Raw genomic sequence first — 21390 nt, 5'->3', positions numbered from 1 at the left:
TGTTTATCTCTACTTCAATTACATTTATGTAGCGTAAAAGGGATGCAGTGTTATTCATTACGTTTCTCAAATCTTACCAAAACTTCCTTAGTAGCTGTTTGTATTATTCGATCTTTTCTCTATAATGCAGTGACTGTCCTTGTGGGAATTTTGACCGGTACTTAAACGCGACCTGTTCGTTTACCTGGATGGCTGGTGTGCAGTCCTAAGGCATCGCCCGCACACCTACCAGCGCAGCGGCACGAAACGGCATCGAGAAAGCGCCACACCTCCAGGAAGACAGAGTTTAGTGCCCCGTGTCAACGGCGATTTAAACAGCGGACCATCGCTGGTCGATCCCAGTTCTGTCACAGACTTCGAGAGCATGAGCCTGCGTTTTGCGATTAGTAATAGATTGTCAGTGAACTTGCACATAGGAGGCACAACACGTTAAGTAATGGTTCCCTTCTTTGTAGAAATAAAGTGTTCATTTAATCTTCAGGTGTTTTGTACAGATGATTTGGATTCTTGCACCGGCCATCACAACTTCTCTCCTTCTTTATTTGTGTCGGTGATGACTACCCAGTAGCTGACACAACAGCTGGAGCTATCCGTGAATCTTAGAAGGTATTTCTCCGTTGTAGATGCTTACTTATGATAGCCTATCATTCCTCTTGTAAATTATTCCCTTAATACTACTAGGACATGAACCACACTGTCCAGCTAACGTAACCATCTCTAGCAGTGTGGACTGCTGCGAGACGTGCAGCAACAGAGTTAATAAGGTTAAATCTGGCGAGTTTGGTGGCCAAGGGAGTACGGTAAACTCATCCCGGTGCTCTTTGAACCAACCATATATACTACGAAGTGTGCGACAAGTTGCATTGTCCTGCTGGTAGATGCCATCATGCTGAAGAAAGACAAACTGTACGTATGGGTGGAAATGGTCTCCAAGGATGGATACATACTTGCGTTGATCCATTGCGCCTACATCTACATCTACATCTACATCCATACTCCGCAAGCCACCTGATGGTGTGTGGCGGAGGGTACCTTCAGTACCTCTATCGGTTCTCCCTTCTATTCCAGTCTCGTATTGTTCGTGGAAAGAAGGATTGTCGGTATGCCTCTGTGTGGGCTCTAATCTCTCTGATTTTATCCTCATGGTCTCTTCGCGAGATATACGTAGGAGGGAGCAATATACTGCTTGACTCTTCGGTGAAGGTATGTTCTCGAAACTTTGACAAAAGCCCGTACCGAGCTACTGAGCGTCTCTCCTGCAGAGTCTTCCACTGGAGTTTATCTATCATCTCCGTAACGCTTTCGCGATTACTAAATGATCCTGTAACGAAGCGCGCTGCTCTCCGTTGGATCTTCTCTATGTCTTGTATCAACCCTATCTGGTACGGATCCCACACTGCTGAGCAGTATTCAAGCAGTGGGCGAACAAGCGTACTGTAACCTACTTCCTTTGTTTTCGGATTGCATTTCCTTAGGATTCTTCCAATGAATCTCAGTCTGGCATCTGCTTTACCGACAATCAACATTATATGATCATTCCATTTTAAATCACTCCTAATGCGTACTCCCAGATAATTTATGGTATTAACTGCTTCCAGTTGCTGACCTGCTATTTTGTAGCTAAATGATAAAGGATCTATCTTTCTGTGTATTCGCAGCACTTTACACTTGTCTACATTGAGATTCAGTTGCCATTCCCTGCACCATGCGTCAATTCGCTGCAGATCCTCCTGCGTTTCAGTACAATTTTCCATTGTTACAACCTCTCGATACACCACAGCATCGTCTGCAAAAAGCCTCAGTGAACTTCCGATGTCATCCACCAGGTCATTTATGTATATTGTGAATAGCAACGGTCCTATGACACTCCCCTGCGGCACACCTGAAATTACTCTTACTTCGGAAGACTTCTCTCCATTGAGAATAACATGCTGCGTCATGTTATCTAGGAACTCCTCAATCCAATCACACAATTGGTCTGATAGTCCATATGCTCTTACTTTGTTCAATAAACGACTGTGGGGAACTGTATCGAACGCCTTGCGGAAGTCAAGAAACACGGCATCTACCTGTGAACCCGTGTCTATGGCCCTCTGAGTCTCGTGGACGAATAGCGCGAGCTGGGTTTCACATGACCGTCTTTTTCGAAACCCATGCTGATTCCTACAGAGTAGATTTCTAGTCTCCAGAAAAGTCATTATACTCGAACACAATACGTGTTCCAAAATTCTACAACTGATCGACGTTAGAGATATAGGTCTATAGTTCTGCACATCTGTTCGACGTCCCTTCTTGAAAACGGGGATGACCTGTGCCCTTTTCCAATCCTTTGGAACGCTACGCTCTTCTAGAGACCTACGGTACACCGCTGCAAGAAGGGGGGCAAGTTCCTTCGCGTACTCTGTGTAAAATTGAACTGGTATCCCATCAGGTCCAGAGGCCTTTCCTCTTTTGAGCGATTTTAATTGTTTCTCTATCCCTCTGTCGTCTATTTCGATATCTACCATTTTGTCATCTGTGCGACAATCTAGAGAAGGAACTACAGTGCAATCTTCCTCTGTGAAACAACTTTGGAAAAAGACATTTAGTATCTCGGCCTTTAGTCTGTCATCCTCTGTTTCAGTACCATTTTGGTCACAGAGTGTCTGGACATTTTGTTTTGATCCACCTACCGCTTTGACATAAGACCAAAATTTCTTAGGATTTTCTGCCAAGTCAGTACATAGAATTTTACTTTCGAATTCATTGAACGCCTCTCGCATAGCCCTCCTCACACTACATTTCGCTTCGCGTAATTTTTGTTTGTCTGCAAGGCTTTGGCTATGTTTATGTTTGCTGTGAGGTTCCCTTTGCTTCCGCAGCAGTTTTCTAACTCGGTTGTTGAACCACGGTGGCTCTTTTCCATCTCTTACGATCTTGCTTGGCACATACTCATCTAACGCATATTGTACGATGGTTTTGAACTTTGTCCACTGATCCTCAACACTATCAGTACTTGAAACAAAACTTTTGTGTTGAGCCAACAGGTACTCTGAAATCTGCTTTTTGTCACTTTTTCTAAACAGAAAAATCTTCCTACCCTTTTTAATATTCCTATTTACGGCTGAAATCATCGATGCCGTAACCGCTTTATGATCACTGATTCCCTGTTCTGCGTTAACTTTTTCAAATAGTTCGGGTCTGTTTGTCACCAGAAGGTCTAATATGTTATCGCCACGAGTCGGTTCTCTGTTTAACTGCTCAAGATGACTAGATTACGCAGAGAATGCCACGAAAACATTCACCAAACCATAGCGTTCCCTTCTGGCTTGGATACTTCCGAAGATTGTTGCAGGGCATTTGCTTTCAGACATTTCACGCCGTACACGACAACGGCCATTTGCCATCTGAAAAGGCCATCTGTCGCCGATGAGGGACGTCCAGTTGCAGTACTCCACTTTATTCGGCGTGGCGTATCAAGTGTGCTGTGACTGGTCATTGCTTGTTAATGAGACAATATTTTCCTGCTATTTACGGACTATATGCTGCGATGGAAATTTGTGACACGTTAAAAATTTGTGCCGTATTGAGACTCAAACTCCGATTGCTGCTTTTTTCTGTGAGCATACAATACCAGTAGTGATATCGCTGCGCTACCCGTGGGCCGATTTACAATTAAAACTTGTCACTTGCTCGCCAGCATAATATTTTTATAGCACATGAAAAAAAACATATAAAATTATTGTACCATAAAATTCCCGGCGAAATGCCAGGTGTCAGTAAATTGTTGCCACGATATTTCAGCGTAGTCTTCTGACCATCTTCATGTCTATGCTGGCGACAGTACACTGAGTTCCCATATTTAAAACCCCACCGACGCATGTGGGGTGTGCCGAGTTGTCACTGCGCATGAGTTGATTACTTGAACGCATGCACTTCTGCAGCAAATATGTGAGCTGCTGAAAGCGCTCTCCGTGGTGAAAACCCGCCTCCCCGATGTCAGATCGAACGTCTTCGCGCGGTAAAGTAGCAGAACGGCGTCGAATACGTACAGCAGGAAGTTTTCCTGTGACAACTAATAGTATTTTGGCGATACGCTGATGAAACATTTATAGTTTGACCTCATGATTTGGACTGTCTCGGAGAGTTCCTGCAACATGTGAATTCCATACATGAGAGCGATGGTATACTTGAATATTCGGTGTTTCGAAAGCCCACTTTAAAGAGCTGTATTTACAGTATGGCCAGACTACGTAACAAAATTAAAGGATCACTTCTTCGAAACCCCGTAATTGTCTCCCATTGCCGTGCATGAGTTTGAAATTAGGCTCAACAGGGCCTACGACCTTCCTCTGTAATGGTGCGAAAGCATGGCGCCTTGCGACGTTACCCTCGGGGTCGGCGATGCTCCAAGCAGCAAGATGTCGACACATAACAACAAAGGAGGCCACAGCTCAGCTCAGAAGACCTGTGAGATGTAAGGTGGGTTAATGATGTCGCACGTTGGGAAGGTTGTCACAACCCCCTTTGCTGCGTCCAGGTGCTACAGGAGCCGCAAGGCTGAATCTGCCGAATTTTCTGACAGGTACATTTCTGACGTGCTCAACAAAGCAGCGCGGTAGCACCGAAGTTGTTTAGGAACGGGGGGGGGGGGGGGGGTTCTTAGAGAGTCTGCCGTTTTATTCACGCCCATGCTAATGTTGCACCCCGCCTCCATCACGCCAGAGGAGGGCGCGAAAAATGGGGGCTAAAAAAGCATAAACACCCTTTGCTGCTTCGGATCACGTTCAGATTTCGTCGAATGGTTTTGAATGGTCCCTATTGGTTCCACCCTGTATACCGGGACAAAAGCTGTGGTCGCATTACACTCCTGAGGGGTCAGATCACGATCAGTGGGGGTGCAGCTCCGCCATGTCCTTAGAGTAGTATTGAAACGCCCAGAGGGTAGCAGCAGTGTAGAACGTTGTCAAGAACGTCGTCTTGTTGCTCATAGCACTGAGAACTGTCGTTTTCGAGCACGAAATGTGTGGGAATCGACGCCCCAACGGAAGGGGTGGTTTCATTGACGCCCTTTATGTCACCATCTGAGGCCTTTTCGTGTCGATTCTGAGCGGCGGTTTGTCAAAAGAAGGGGTGAAATGTTGGTAAGAGGGGACGTCACGAACTTCCCATCACGTGACACGTCCACGGTTGCGTTGATCAGAACTGTAGCAAAACTTGGTGCCAATTTGACATCATGACTCCACCTTACCAAACACTTCAACCATTTTTTGTGTGTGTTCCGACACCTTGCACTTTGAAGCGTCGCCGAGCCGGAGGGTGATGTCACAGCCCGCCAAGCTTTTGCACGATTACGGCGCATGGTTGTAGGTATCTTTGAGCCAAATTTCGAACTTAAGCGTCGGAATGGGAGATAGGTCTTCAGTATAGTTACCACCACCCGCTACAAACAATCGAGGTTCTGAAGCTTCGATTGAATGAGCCCATACTACACTCCTGGAAATGGAAAAAAGAACACATTGACACCGGTGTGTCAGACCCACCATACTTGCTCCGGACACTGCGAGAGGGCTGTACAAGCAATGATCACACGCACGGCACAGCGGACACACCAGGAACCGCGGTGTTGACCGTCGAATGGCGCTAGCTGCGCAGCATTTGTGCACCGCCGCCGTCAGTGTCAGCCAGTTTGCCGTGGCATACGGAGCTCCATCGCAGTCTTTAACACTGGTAGCATGCCGCGACAGCGTGGACGTGAACCGTATGTGTAGTTGACGGACTTTGAGCGAGGGCGTATAGTGGGCATGCGGGAGGCCGGGTGGACGTACCGCCGAATTGCTCAACACGTGGGGCGTGAGGTCTCCACAGTACATCGATGTTGTCGCCAGTGGTCGGCGGAAGGTGCACGTGCCCGTCGACCTGGGACCGGACCGCAGCGACGCACGGATGCACGCCAAGACCGTAGGATCCTACGCAGTGCCGTAGGGGACCGCACCGCCACTTCCCAGCAAATTAGGGACACTGTTGCTCCTGGGGTATCGGCGAGGACCATTCGCAACCGTCTCCATGAAGCTGGGCTACGGTCCCGCACACCGTTAGGCCGTCTTCCGCTCACGCCCCAACATCGTGCAGCCCGCCTCCAGTGGTGTCGCGACAGGCGTGAATGGAGGGACGAATGGAGACGTGTCGTCTTCAGCGATGAGAGTCGCTTCTGCCTTGGTGCCAATGATGGTCGTATGCGTGTTTGGCGCCGTGCAGGTGAGCGCCACAATCAGGACTGCATACGACCGAGGCACACAGGGCCAACACCCGGCATCATGGTGTGGGGAGCGATCTCCTACACTGGCCGTACACCACTGGTGATCGTCGAGGGGACACTGAATAGTGCACGGTACATCCAAACCGTCATCGAACCCATCGTTCTACCATTCCTAGACCGGCAAGGGAACTTGCTGTTCCAACAGGACAATGCACGTCCGCATGTATCCCGTGCCACCCAACGTGCTCTAGAAGGTGTAAGTCAACTACCCTGGCCAGCAAGATCTCCGGATCTGTCCCCCATTGAGCATGTTTGGGACTGGATGAAGCGTCGTCTCACGCGGTCTGCACGTCCAGCACGAACGCTGGTCCAACTGACGCGCCAGGTAGAAATGGCATGGCAAGCCGTTCCACAGGACTACATCCAGCATCTCTACGATCGTCTCCATGGGAGAATAGCAGCCTGCATTGCTGCGAAAGGTGGATATACACTGTACTAGTGCCGACATTGTGCATGCTCTGTTGCCTGTGTCTATGTGCCTGTGGTTCTGTCAGTGTGATCATGTGATGTATCTGACCCCAGGAATGTGTCAATAAAGTTTCCCCTTCCTGGGACAATGAATTCACGGTGTTCTTATTTCAATTTCCAGGAGTGTATTTCACATGCTCGTAAGAAGCAAGCGAAAGTGGAACAGCTCCAAACTGTATATTTATCTCAGCAAATAGGGAGAGCATCACATGCATATAAACGACTGTAAGAGGAAGAAAATGTCCGGCCATCTGACCATCTTCTTCTGCGCGGATGCACAAACAGTGCCCTAACTCTTACCGGAATAGGCAAAAAGCCGCGAGTAATCAATATAATGGGCAGGGGCACTGGACAATAAGTTGGGAATGTGGGTCTCACGGGAGGCGTGCCAGAGATAAGTCACTGCAGTCGCACTATCCGCTTTGTCCTCGGTGGCTTAGATGGATAGAGCGTCTGCGATGTAAGCAGGAGATCCCGGGTTCGAGTCCCGGTCGGCGCACACATTTTCAACTGTCGCTGTTGACTTATATCAACGCCTGTATGCACCTAGGGATATTCATTTCATTGTAAATGTGGATAAGGTGTTCAAGAGGATAGTCAAGTGCCATTTATTAGAAACTTTTCCTCGAAAATACGCAAGTACTTCGAAAGCGGGAGTTTAAAGTGAGCTTTCGTCCTCCACCAAAAATATCGGCGCCGCTGGCATTGGTCAAAGACGACTTAGAAGGAAACGTCACCTATTTTAAGGAGAAAAAGCACACATGCAAATTATTTGCCCCAGCAATCATTCCTGCGTGAAGTTTAGGCCATAATTCTGACAGGATGCAGTTATGGCCTGAACGTGCTGCTTTTAAACTTTAACGCGCTTCGGTTGCTCGTCACTCGGTCCACCCCACTGTAGCTGCGTAATGCCTTAGGGCGATGTGCGGTCCAACGGAGTCACCACAAGAGTCCCATTCACGGGAAGTTGAAGGCGAGGGAAGAGGAGGGAGGAGGTGGACACTTCTTCTCACGTGTTTTGAAATCTTCTTATTCTACCCAAAAAAACAGAAAGTAATATGAGCACGTAGTATGTCAACCTCACACACACATACGTTTACTCTTATAAGGCTCGATCAAAAATTTTCCGTTTGAGGACGTTTTACAGTGTATATGCAACGTAGCGCGACTTCGAAACGGGTATATAAGCACCGACATGTAGAGACGAGATTCGTGTGGCATTCGTGTCATTCTGACATGCGTAAGGTAATTGCGAAGACGTGAACTACGACAATGCTAGTATCAAATGCGTCTAGACAGGGCCAACGTACTATTATTATCTTCTCTTGGCTGCCGAAGGACAAACGCCGGTAGACATCCATCGGAGAATAAAGAATGTGTATGGGGCAGCACGTCTGCCGAAAACTACCATTGCGATAAGAGGTGATGCTGAATCCTCCTCCTGACGTCTTCCCATGCGACTGCCACGTCTTCGATCCCTCAAGAATGGCCTTGAAGGGTCGACGATTCCTGTCGGGCGAGGATGTGCAACAGGCAGTTTCGGCAAATTTCACGCATCGGTACACGGTTGTCATCAACCTGGTGCGTCGGTGTGATGAGTTCTTGAATGCTCACGACAATTTTGCCTGGTTGGCATACCGATTATGGACTGCGCGGCCTTCTAACGATAACTTTTAGATCGCCGTTTATACTTTAACAGCATTCTCGTATTGATATTCTGCAGCTTTGTATACGCCTCAAAATCTAAATTACTGAACCTAAGTAGCTGAAGAAGAATAATAATGAAATTAAGTTAATTATTCCAAAGAAAAGAAAGTACATCAGCGATGTTAATAATTATATAACATTACGCAGCTTCTTTAATGCCACACTACATTGCACTACACTGCATTTGTGAATCGCAACATCAAAAGTTCAAAACAAAGATGTAATGAACAAAGTATGTCACCAATGTCAAAACAATATTTGACAAACCTCTCACTTACTCCGCTATCCAAATTGCGGCTGCAAGTGGGGCCTAGCGACTGAAAAACAACTGGTGCGAGCGAAAGTACTTTCAGACGGTCATACCTACGTACCATCAGAATTATGGTCCACATTTTCACACGGAATCGATTGCTGTGGCTGATACCCTGCACGTATGCATTTTTACTCAAGTCAAACGAGATTAAGTTCGTGATGTTTCCTTGTTAGAGTAGCATAGGGCAGGTATTTATAAGATTCGATGCGAGTACGGCACATAATGCATTGGTCAAACGACGCGCGCGGTTCACAAGCGAACATGGAACGCCAGCTATGTACTAGCCTCCTTTAACCCAACAAATCAACTATCATAGAACGCTATATTCCTACTGGTCATTCGACGAAATACAATGTAACAAAAACTTTGGCCCATACTTCTAACTTCTGGAATTCCATTATCAATGAATCAGTAGAAATACGGCTGTCTGAGGCTCTTAGCAGGTGGGACGGCGGTTTCCAATTGGATTGTGCGTGGAATCCTGTCGTCGTAAATTTTCGCGCTCTCCCGTATTACCGTGTGAAGACGTTCGATCTGACACAGATGAGATGAATTTTCTCCGTAGAGGGCACTCTCAGCAGCGCACATTAGATTAGATTAGTACTTGTTCCACAGATCATGAATACGACACTTCTTAATGATGTGGAACGTGTCAGGTTAATAAAAGGTGTCTATACAAGATACTGCATTACAAAACATTTTACACGACACTTAATATTTTAAATTTTTTTTGTGGGGGTTGGGGAAGTTACCCACTTACTACATCCAAAAATTCATCTAATGAGTAGAAGGAGTTCCCATTAAGAAATTCTTTTAATTTCCTTTTAAATGCTATATGGCTGTCTGTCAGACTTTTGGTGCTATTAGGTAGGTGGCCAAAGACTTTTGTGGCAGCATAATTTACCCCCTTCTGAGCCAAAGTTAGATTTAACCTTGAGTAGTGAAGATCATCCTTTCTCCCACTGTTGTAGCCATGTACACTGCTATTACTTTTGAATTCGTTCGGATTGTTAATAACAAATTTCATAAGTGAATATACATATTGTGAGGCTACTGTGAAGATCTATAGCTCTTTAAATAAGTGTCTGCAGGATGATCTTGGATGAGCTCCAGCAATTATTCTGATTACACGCTTTTGTGCAATGAACACTCTTTTACTCAATGATGAGTTACCCCAGAATATGATGCCATACGAAAGCAGAGAATGAAAATAGGTGTGGTAAGCTAATTTACTCAGATGTATATCGCCAAAATTTGCAATGGCCCTAATAGCATAAGTAGCTGAACTCAAACGTTTCAGCAGATCCTCAGTGTGTTTTTTCCAGTTCAACCCCTCATCAATGCATACACCTAGAAATTTTGAATATTCTACCTTAGCTACCGATTTCTGATCGAAGTCTATATTTATTAATGGTGTCATTCCATTTACTGTTTGGAACTGTATATACTGTGTTTTGTCAAAGTTTAATGAGAGCCCACTTGCAGAGAACCACAGACTTGCAGTAGCCGGCCGCGGTGGTCTAGCGGTTTTAGGCGCTCAGTCCGGAACCGCGAGGCTGCTACGGTCGCAGGTTCGAATCCTGCCTCGGGCATGGATGTGTGTCATGTCCTTAGGTTAGTTAGGTTTAAGTAGTTCTAAGTTCTAGGGGACTGATGACCACAGATGTTAAGTCCCGTAGTGCTCAGAGCCATTTGAACTATTTTTGAACTTGCAGTAGAAGCACATGCGATCAAGCAACGCACTCGCATGCCGGCATTGTTTTTAAATAGAACTCAGTGTCACTCTATAGGCCGGGAAAGTTTTAAATTTAACAACAAACATTATTATTCTTTATTTTAAGGAAAGTGCTTTTTTCGTTCATTTGCCGTGGTGTATGTCCAAACCCAGAATAGTGGTTCTTGATGATCGTCGTTAGGAAGTGTCTAATGCTGGGCCTTGCGAAGTCTGTACTTGTTCAAAAATGGTTCAAATGGCTCTGAGCACTATGGAACTTAACATCTATGATCATCAGTCCCCTAGAACTTAGAACTACTTAAACCTAACTAACCTAAGGACAGCACACAACACCCAGTCATCACGAGGCAGAGAAAATCCCCAACCCCGCCGGGAATCGAACCCGGGAACCCGGGCGTGGGAAGCGAGAACGTTACCGCACGACCACGAGCTGCGGACTCTGTACTTGTACTTACGAGATAGAAGATGGGTGTGTTGATGCCAAAGGAGCTGATTCCGGTGGAGATGAGCAGGATGCGCACTGTTTTGCTGCGCAGCGTGCTGAAATCAAAGAACGGTGGCCGGTCGTCCACCTTGCTCTTGTCCTTGATTTTGCGCTTCTGGTTCTTGAGGTGGAGGATGGCCCTGCGCTGCGGGTGGTACAGCGACGCCGACCGGTAGAACGTGCCGAGGAAGAACGTGAGGAAGACGGCTCCCGTCACAGCTTGGAGCCCCAGCCGCCAGCCGATCGCACTGCCAAACATGGAAAGCACAAGGCTGCACAACAGACCTGCGAAATTTTCCACAGATTAATGTTCATTAAACGAAAAAGGCAATTTGGACAACCTTCTTGTCGATTATGTGTACACTGTTAATTTTCTAAAAATAATCGAAACAAAGCTTGACCGACTAACGACATAAATGCGTGCAATATTTTGTGACGGTTTATACTGCTAATCTGCCCAGGTACCGTGTACGGTGGTGAATGCTTTCCCACAATAAAAGAAGCAGATCAGCGACAGGTTATAATGGAAACCAAAATGCTTCGTTGAACATGTGACCTGACACTGCGCGATCATGACCAATGACAAATTACGCAGGCGGTAAGGAGTGGCACCATCATCGAGAAAATGAGGGAAAACCGTCTACGGTGGTAATGACACGTACTTCGAAGAGACCAAGATACAATAGCAAAACGCTGGTTTTCACTGAAAGTCGATGGAATGCTACCAATCTGGAGCGGAGGTAACGGTGACTAGATACCTTCCACACAGACTTAAAGGTAGTTGGTCTCTACCCTGATGAAGCACAAGATCGCGTTAAGTGGAGACAGGGAGTCTCAACACCGGATCCGGCTACATTGCGGGACCAACGCTGGGAAATAAGAGGAAGATTATGAAACGTATGTGTTAAGGCATATAAAACATTATGACACGTTTGTTGTGGTCCCAGTTTGCAGCTCCGTGTATAGTCGCGACTTCGTAATTGGTCACCTTAGGCGATAAGATGGGACCTAAGATTCACGAACTTACCGTTGTATTGGAGTTATGTCAGTTGACTTCCACACTGTACCCAGAGGATATAAGCGTTCCTATCAGGCTACAGTAATATTTCCATAATCATACAGTTCCATCCTAGTGTACATAAATTGTAATCGTAGAAGTAAATAACAGTTGAAAATGAGAATATTGCTAATTCAATCAGAAGCGGCCATTATAATGGTAAAAACATGCGATTTAGTTATTTTTTCTAAAGCATAGGTTATTGAAAAGTAAATATGCTAAGTGCTAGGTTTACGAGGAGCTGGACATTTGGAGACAAATGAAAACATTGACCATGCAGTCGAATATGAAGGGAACAAAAGGAGAAAAAAGATCAGACTTTAACATTCGATCGAACTCGAGTTCATCAGAGACTAGACTAAGCGTATGAGAATAAGGACGGAATTGGTAGCCCGACCAGAACAACTTGGAGTGAACTGAACGACTTAAGAGCATATCAGAATTTTCAGTGACATAATACACATGAAGTACTAGTTGGTACTTATAAATGGAGCACAACTTGCTTCCAAATACAAATGATCGATAGATAAAGTTTGAGACTGCAGTCGTACAAACTTCAAAGTGAGTAGCTCAGTTGCAAAGGGTGGTAATAGAAACAAAATGTAGGTTGTTGGTTGTTAGAGTTATCATAAGGGCATCCACCTGAAGTCAACGTCACAGCCGATGACCTGTACTAGACTTGTCTAGCTAATGCCGTTTCTGTGATGTCTCGGATCAACAGGAAGTCAAAATCTATAGGCTACCTTCATTTACAGAAGTAACAGTATGATATATTTTGAACATTTCCTACACTAAAATGATATCCATCATTTTTCTTCTGAAGGAAATATAAATACCTGGTGATCTTCTGTGCCACGTAATTGGAAATAATGACTTGTCAGAATATTAGAAGATGTTATAAATAGTAAAAAGTACGATATTGTCTTTATATCGTCTGGAGACTGTCGTGAAAGCTAAATTAATTAATACGTTTTTATTTTAGTTTTCCGACGCAACAATGATAGCTAAAATAATATATTTTCATTTTAATTTTCCGATACAACCATAATTACCTCCACAAATGACCGTATTCACCCATCTCAAACGGCGCTCTTCGGATCTAAAATTAAAAACTTAAAACGTCTTCATGATTTGAGATGCCACATATAAAATACATATAGTATACTATAAAGTGAAGAGATAATATTGTCATATGCATTTGATGTGCAGGAGAACCATGTGTTGTCAATGTGAATCAACCGGACATGATAATTTTGTTGTCTGATTATTTGATAATACTAAGGGAATTTTACTCCTCACAACGCAAATTATATACAAGTCTTAATGTTTAGCTTTATGTCTGAAGATAGGCGTTTAAGACATTCGAAACTAGTCACCTGCAAACATAATTGTAGTTGTGTGGGAAAATAAAACAGAACTTTTTTAAAGAATCGAAAGCTAAGGCTTAAAGTTCAGTTTTCGAAACAGTAATTTATAATCATTGTTATCCATTTTTCATTACCTTTCATTTGTTAGAGTTTAACGTCACTTAGACGTAATTGGAGGCGGGAGGAAAACTGGAGAACAAATCGAGAAGGAATCTTGCAGCATTCGCCAGAAATGATGTGACTTATCTCACTGACGGAAAACCCAATTCAGAGTGGTCAGAGGAAAAGTGGAATCTTTTTCCTCTCGAACAAAAGTCGAACGAAATAACAATGCAACACGTCGTTACGTTTTGGAGTTACGTCTGTTCGGACAGCGTGTGGGACGTGCTGATAGCGAAGGTGATGGTTGCGCAATACCAAGTAAAACATTTTTAAAAGGTTATTTCTACAGTCTGATAAATTAGCTGAGGACCGTCGACAGTTAAATAAACCATAAAATTCATCGGAGAAGGAGAGCAAGCTCGGATTGTAGATGGATGGGAGAAGGTAACCGGATGTGTCCTTTTCAAAGGAACAATTCCAGCATTTGCCTTCGGCAATTTAGGAAAAATCCAGCCGGGAATTAGAACCGACGTTCTCCAGAAGGCAAGTCCACTGTCCTACCACTGCGCGACCTCCGTCGGTAAATACACTGACGGGAAAAAAAAATCACAACACCAAGAGGAAGTTGTGCGACATAAGCGAAATTTCTACAAACTTCGCCCCCAAAGCATAAGAGTGGCGCTAGTAGCACCACTATGAGGATGCAAACAAGGTTTGCTCAACGACACACTGTAACGAATGTGAACGTTACTTACCTTTGAGACTCGCCGTGGTGACCTGATGTTTGTCAAGAATGCGTTTAAGGCGACAAAGACGCCATTATCAACACCTCACTGAGTTTGAACGCGGTTGTGTAATAGGGCTGCGAGAAGCTGGATGTTCGTTCTGTGATACTGCGGAAAGACTTGGTAGGTATGTAACCACTGTACGAGTTTGCTGGCAGTAGTGGTCACGAGAATGAACGGTCGCAAGCAGATAGGGCCCCGGACGGCCACGTGGCACTAGCTAGAGCAGGGGCGGGCAAACGTTGCACGCCGCTCGTGAGAGCACAGCGCTGCACGTGTGCTGCTCGCGTGCAATCGCCGAATGTGGCAGTGGCGACAGCCGGCAGGTTGCGGCAGTGTAGTACCAGGCTAAGCCGCGGACGTTGATGCAAAGCGACCACTACGTAGTAAATGTTGTATTTCAAGAACCGGAAAATGCAGAGTGAATCAAGGAAACGGAGACGTGGAGATTTGCTATCTTTTAAAAAGTAATGGGAGAATCATTTTTTCTTTGTGCAAAGACGTGAAAATTCGAAATGTTTAATATGTGGCAGTATTCTCGCTGGTCAGCGGAAGTTTAGAATTGAAGGCCATTATAATAAATTTCACAAGGACGAGTACAATTTATTGTCGGATTCTGAGCGGATGGGGAAATTGACTGAGCTTAAGAAGAGCGACCTGACGATATTAGATGCATCTGTCCTAGTTGCCGTTGTCACGAGAGATCTGCGACTTTCTCTCGTCATGTCTCTCATCTAACTGATTTAACATTTTATGGAGCACTGTTTTCAATTTTTCAGGACGACAACAATAATAGCCCAGCGGTACGTGCAAGCTATAAAATTGCGCTTAATATAGTGAGAGCTGGAAAACCATTTGCTGAATTAATAAGCCTCGGTTAAGAGCAAACATAAGTGATGAAAATTTACGTAACTGTTTGCGTTTGTCTGTATGCAGAAATTTTGTTCCAGATATTAAACGTATTGTAAACTCCACCTGTGATAATTAAATAAAACGTATCGTAGTTAATAGGTACTCTTTCAAACCATGATTTATTTCAAGCACTTCTGCTAACCTTAGTCCATCATTCAATAAAGCAAGCTAGAAAAACAAAACGCATTACAGAGAAAGGAGTGGACAGAAGGTATGGTGGGGAGGGGAGGTAAGCGGGTGGCCAGCTTGCCCCTGTGTGCACGCAGAACACCTGTTAACTGCACGTGTGCAAGTGCACCGCACACGTGCAGGATTCCTGACCGCCCCTGATCTAGAGGGATGATCGTCGTGCTCGGCGTGGGGCTCTGGCGAATCTTACTGCATCTACAGCAGGAATCTGAGCAGCAGTTGGCACCACAGTGACATAGATACAAATCGATTACTTGAAGGTCACCACCAAGCCAGATGCCCTGTAACGTGCATTCCACTGCCCCAAACCACCGCCATTTGTGACTTCAGTGGTGTCTAGTGAGAGCTCATTCGGGGGCAGATTGGAGGTCTGTTGTGTTTTCTGATGAAAGCCGGTTCTGCCTCTTTGTCAGTGATGGTCGTGTGTTGGTTAGAAAGAGGCCAGTTCAGAGCCAGCAACCAAAATAATTTGGGTGAAGGTCACGGTTAAAGCAGGCTCAGACATGGTAATTGGATGTCTCTATAGACCCTCTGGCTCAGCAGCTGTTGTGGCTGAGCACCTGAAGGATAATTTGGAAAATATTTCGAGTAGATTTCCCCACCATGTTATAGATCTGAGTGGAGATTTTAATTTGCCGTATATAGACTGGGAGACTCAAACGTTCATAACGGGTGGCAGGGACAAAGAATCCAGTGAAATATTTTTAGGTGCTTTATCTGAAAACTACCTTGAGAAGTTAAACAGAGAACCGACTCGTGGCAATAACATATTAGACCTTTTGGTGACAAACAGACCCGAAATATTTGAAAAAGTTAACGCAGAACAGGGAATCAGCGATCATAAAGCGGTTACTGCATCGTTGATTTCCGCCGTAAATAGAAATATTAAAAAAGGTAGGAAGATTTTTCTGTTTAGCAAAAGTGACAAAAAGCAGATTTCAGAGTACCTGACGGCTCAACACAAAAGTTTTGTCTCAAGTACAGATAGTGTTGAGGATCAGAGGACAAAGATCAAAACCATCGTACAATATGCGTTAGATGAGTATGTGCCAAGCAAGATCGTAAGAGATGGAAAAGAGCCACCGTGGTACAACAACCGAGTTAGAAAACTGCTGCGGAAGCAAAGGGAACTTCACTGCAAACATAAACATAGCCAAAGCCTTGCAGAGAAACAAAAATTACGCGAAGCGAAATGTAGTATGAGGAGGGCTATGAGAGAGGCGTTCAATGAATTCGAAAGTAAAGTTCTATGTACTGACTTGGCAGAAAATCCTAAGAAATTTTGGTCTTATGTCAAAGTGGTAGGTGGATCAAAACAAAATGTCCAGACGCTCTGTGACCAAAATGGTACTGAAACAGAGGATGACAAACTAAAGGCCGAAATACTAAATGTCTTTTTCCAAAGCTGTTTTACAGAGGAAGACTGCAAAAAAAATGGTTCTGAGCACTATGGGACTCAACTTCTGAGGTCATTAGTCCCCTAGAACTTAGAACTAGTTAAACCTAACTAACCTAAGGACATCACAAACATCCATGCCCGAGGCAGGATTCGAACCTGCGACCGTAGCGGTCTTGCGGTTCTAGACTGCAGCGCCTTTAACCGCACGGCCACTTCGGCCGGCAGGAAGACTGCACTGTAGTTCCTTCTCTAGATTGTCGCACAGATGACAAAATGGTAGATGTCTAAATACATGACAGAGGGATTGAAAAACAATTAAAATCGCTCAAAAGAGGAAAGGCCGCTGGGCCTGATGGGATACCAGTTCGATTTTACACAGAGTACGCTAAGGAACTCGCCCCCCCCCCCCCCCTCTTGCAGCGATGTATCGTAGGTCTCAAGAAGAGCGAAGCGTTCCAAAAGATTGGAAAAGGACACAGGTCATCCCCGTTTTCAAGAAGGGACGTCAAACAGATGTGCAGAACTATAGACCTATATCTCTAACATCGATCAGTTGTAGAATTTTGGAACACGTATTATGTTCGAGTATAATGACTTTTCTGGAGACTATAAATCTACTCTGTAGGAATCAGCATGGGTTTCGTAAAAGACGCTCTTGTGAAACCCAGCTCGCGCTATTCGTCCACGAGACTCAGAGGGCCATAGACACGGGTTCCCAGGTAGATGCCGTGTTTCTTGACTTCCGCAAGGCGTTCAATACAGTTCCCCACAGTCGTTTAATGAACAAAGTAAGAGCATATGGACTATCAGACCAATTGTGTGATTGGATTGAAGAGTTCCTAGATAACAGAACGCAGCATGTCATTCTTAATGGAGAGAAGTCTTCCGAAGTAAGAGTGATTTCAGGTGTGCCGCATGGGAGTGTCGTAGGACCGTTGCTATTCACAACATACATAAATAACCTTGTGGATGACATTGGAAGTTCACTGAGGCTTTTTGCGGATGATGCTGTGGTACATCGAGAGGTTGTAACAATGGAAAATTGTACTGAAATGCAGGAGGATCTGCAGCGAATTGACGCATGGTGCAGGGAATGGCAATTGAATCTCAATGTAGACAAGTGTAATGTGCTGCGAATACATAGAAAGAAAGATCCCTTATCATTTAGCTACAATATAGCAGGTCAGCAAGTGGAAGCAGTTAATTCCATAAATTATCTGGGAGTAAGCATTAGGAGTGATTTAAAATGGAATGATCATATAAAGCTGATCATCGGTAAAGCAGATGCCAGACTGAGATTCATTGGAAGAGTCCTAAGGAAATGCAATCCGAAAACAAAGGAAGTAGGTTACAGTACGCTTGTTCGCCCACTGCTTGAATACTGCTCAGCAGTACCAGATAGGGTTGTTAGAAGAGATAGAGAAGATCCAACGGAGAGCAGCGCGCTTCGTTACAGGATCATTTAGTAATCGCGAAAGCATTACGGAGATGATAGATAAACTCCAGTGAAAGACTCTACAGGAGAGACGCTCAGTAGCTCGGTACGGGCTTTTGTTGAAGTTTCGAGAACATACCTTCACCGTGGAGTCAAGCAGTATATTGCTCCCTCCTACGTATATCTCGCGAAGAGACCATGAGGATAAAATCAGAGAGATTAGAGCCCACACAGAGGCATACCGACAATCCTTCTTTCCACGAACAATACGAGACTGGAATAGAAGGGAGAACCGATAGAGGTACTCAAGGTACTCTCCGCCACACACCGTCAGGTGGCTTGCGGAGTATGGATGTAGATGTAGATGTAGACCTGTCTGCGTGCTAGACGCACTGGACCTACACCTGGAGCTATGGTCTGCTGTGCGGTTTCGTGTAACAGCAGCAGCACTCACGTGGTTATCCCACGCACCCTGACTGCAACTCAGTACGACAGTCTGGTGCATTGTCCAGTTGCGGTGCCATTCATGAACAGAATTAAAGGGGGTGTTTTCTAACAGGATAACGCTCGAACACATACCCGTGTTGTAACCCAACAACTCCAGCGGCATCCACAACCAACATTAACCGCCCTGTATCTACCGACCAAGAGCAACACGCAGGGAACTCCCGCCCTCAAACTGACATCCAGAACATGCACTGTTGCACGCCTGTTTCCTACATTCTGGTGGTTACACCAGTTATTAATGTGCTAGCATTTCACATTATCAAAGGATTATCTCATGCTTAGATTAACCTGTGATCTTGCAATGATAATGACTTGATTATGTTACCTAGACAATTGTATTCCCGAATTTTTATTACTCTACAATAATAATTTTTGGTGTTACTGTTTTTTTCCGTCTGTGTATTTTGGGAATGTATTGCATGTACCATGTGTGTTAAAATATAGTTCATTTTAGAACTACAAAATTCGCGCAGTGATCATATACAATAAATTGTACTGCATGCTTAGCAGCGTCTACTCATACGCGATTAGGACAAAAAATTATTTCTTCCCATCAGATGGATACCAAAGTTATGTTATCCTTTCGAGACAGATAGCAGTCATTCATAGTATAAAATGAGGCAATGTTTTCTCGCAGGCTTGTGTAAACAAGAACATACAAACAAGACACACCCACGCGGCGGCCATCTTACAGCCGAGGCTCTTAATCTGCAGTCTGCAGCTGGCTAGCATCAGACGATTGAAGCCACACCATTAGGTCGCCTGGCTACTTTTATCCATTCATAACAATCTTACAGAAATACGACTATGATATCACCGAAGCCGTCAATTCGTGTACTAATTTTAGCCGACGAGCCATCTGCTTGCCCAGATTTTTATTTTCCGCGCGAAGACGTTGCATGGCGCCCCTGGCAGCCCGCCTACATGTCACAGAAGCATCTTAATAAACGTGCGACAACCGAAAAAAGCAGTGATTTGTTCTTGCTTTGCCAGAATAAGCTGATCACCGAACACGGCGGAATGTTACTTGGAATTCAGAACATAGCTTAGCAGTCCATTTTTTGTCATTTTTTGTTTAATCGTTTTCATCCATGGAGTGGACTCATATCACAGAAAACGATATCTTTTTATGTTTGGACTGCAGTAAACAAGAGCGAAATGTGCTCGGAACTACAGGCGGCACACATGAACATCAGGGAATTTCGGAACACCGCAGATGAATTATACGATTGAAATAATTGGGATTACAGAACTGCGCAAGATATTTGACTCTGAGAATTCGCTGTAGTGTGTTACAAGAGTTTCGTGGTACGGGACTGTGAAGAACATGTTGCCGACCAAACGTAAGCCAGAAGCGTTCGCAGGGCGACACGCCAGGCGAAAGCTGAGATCAGGGTAACAGTAGCATTTGTCGCTTCTCGAAGGAGGTTTGCAAATCTCTCGTCACATGTGGCTGGGCATTTTGAAGACTTCGAAGATCGATTGACGGCGTAATATGGCATGAAAGAGGGGCAGTAACTCAGGTTCCAGAAATCCCTAATGTAGCGGCTGTTATTCAAAGTGACTACAGCACGTAGGTGGATTCAATAGCACCCCAGAAAACTAAATTAGAAATTTATCCGCTAAACTGAACTGAAGAGCTTTGGTAACGTTGTAACAACTAAAACTGAAAAATTTCGGTAACGTGGCAACGACTAAAACGTATGCGACCATCACTGCAAGACAAGTACGAGCGCGGTTCTACCAAAAACCCTATATTTTGCCACTTAACGTACAAGCCACTCCGTTCATATGTCTCTATCACTACGAAGTGCTCGTAATTTATGAGCAATGGAACTCAACATAGTTTTATAGGTACCACCAGTCCACTTCGCATACATGGGTCCTCATCCGTTGCAGTGCTTTTCATTTCCATTTCGAGTAATTGATTATTGCTCTATGACGTCATCTATATTTCGTCCTATAAATGAAATGTAGCTATATGAGAACGAATAAAGTGTTTGAAACTGCTAACCACGACCGCGACGAGGAAATTAGAGAAATCAGAGCTAATAGAGAGGCTTACCGACAATCATTCCTCCCACGCGCCATTCACGAGTAGAAAATAGAAGGGGGAATCGGTTAATGGTACGGTTAGTACCTCCGCCACACAACTTCAGCTGGCTTGCGGAGTACTGATGTTGATGTAGAATAGCAAGAAATCATTTAATGTGTTAGAAGCATATCGTCAATTTAGTGGTTGTTATCTGTTATAAAACGTATTTTACTTCCTAAAATTTTACTTTAAATCAATGGTCATTTTGAAATTTCATAATGATAAGTACCGTACTTGGTGATTAGTTAAGAAGGCTATGACACACTTTTTCTTGTACAGGGAGCTCTTTCTACTTATGCCACAAATCTTACCCCATTTGGATCTCAGAAAAAAACATATTTTACAGTGTTTTGCACTTGGGAACTCAGTCGTTTCATGTAGAGGTATTTGAAATTTTAAAGTCGCTGGAACAAGTTGTTCTGTTGTTTATTTAGCCTGATACGCCGTTCTTATAGTTTATTTCAGGCTAATACATAATAAACACTTCCGCAGTCAACTAATCATTGTGAAGTCTGTTTTAAGTATTTAGTTACGATA

At 44.5% G+C, this 21390-nt stretch overlaps 1 protein-coding gene across 1 annotated transcript in view; it reads right to left on the bottom strand.

The window, feature by feature from the left end:
• Positions 1-21390, bottom strand: part of LOC126184373 (monocarboxylate transporter 2-like) — a 141589-nt gene that overhangs the window by 43086 nt on the left and 77113 nt on the right. Inside the window, exon 4 of the mRNA XM_049926758.1 lies at positions 10977-11253. Within this exon, the coding sequence (XP_049782715.1) occupies positions 10977-11253 (277 nt within the window). The remainder of the gene's footprint in view (positions 1-10976; positions 11254-21390) is intronic.

Source organism: Schistocerca cancellata, chromosome 4 (genome assembly GCF_023864275.1).
Source record: "Schistocerca cancellata isolate TAMUIC-IGC-003103 chromosome 4, iqSchCanc2.1, whole genome shotgun sequence".
In the NCBI taxonomy this organism is placed as follows: Eukaryota; Metazoa; Arthropoda; class Insecta; order Orthoptera; family Acrididae; genus Schistocerca; species Schistocerca cancellata.
Note: the sequence above shows the minus strand (reverse complement) of the source record. Positions and strands in the feature narration are given on the sequence as shown.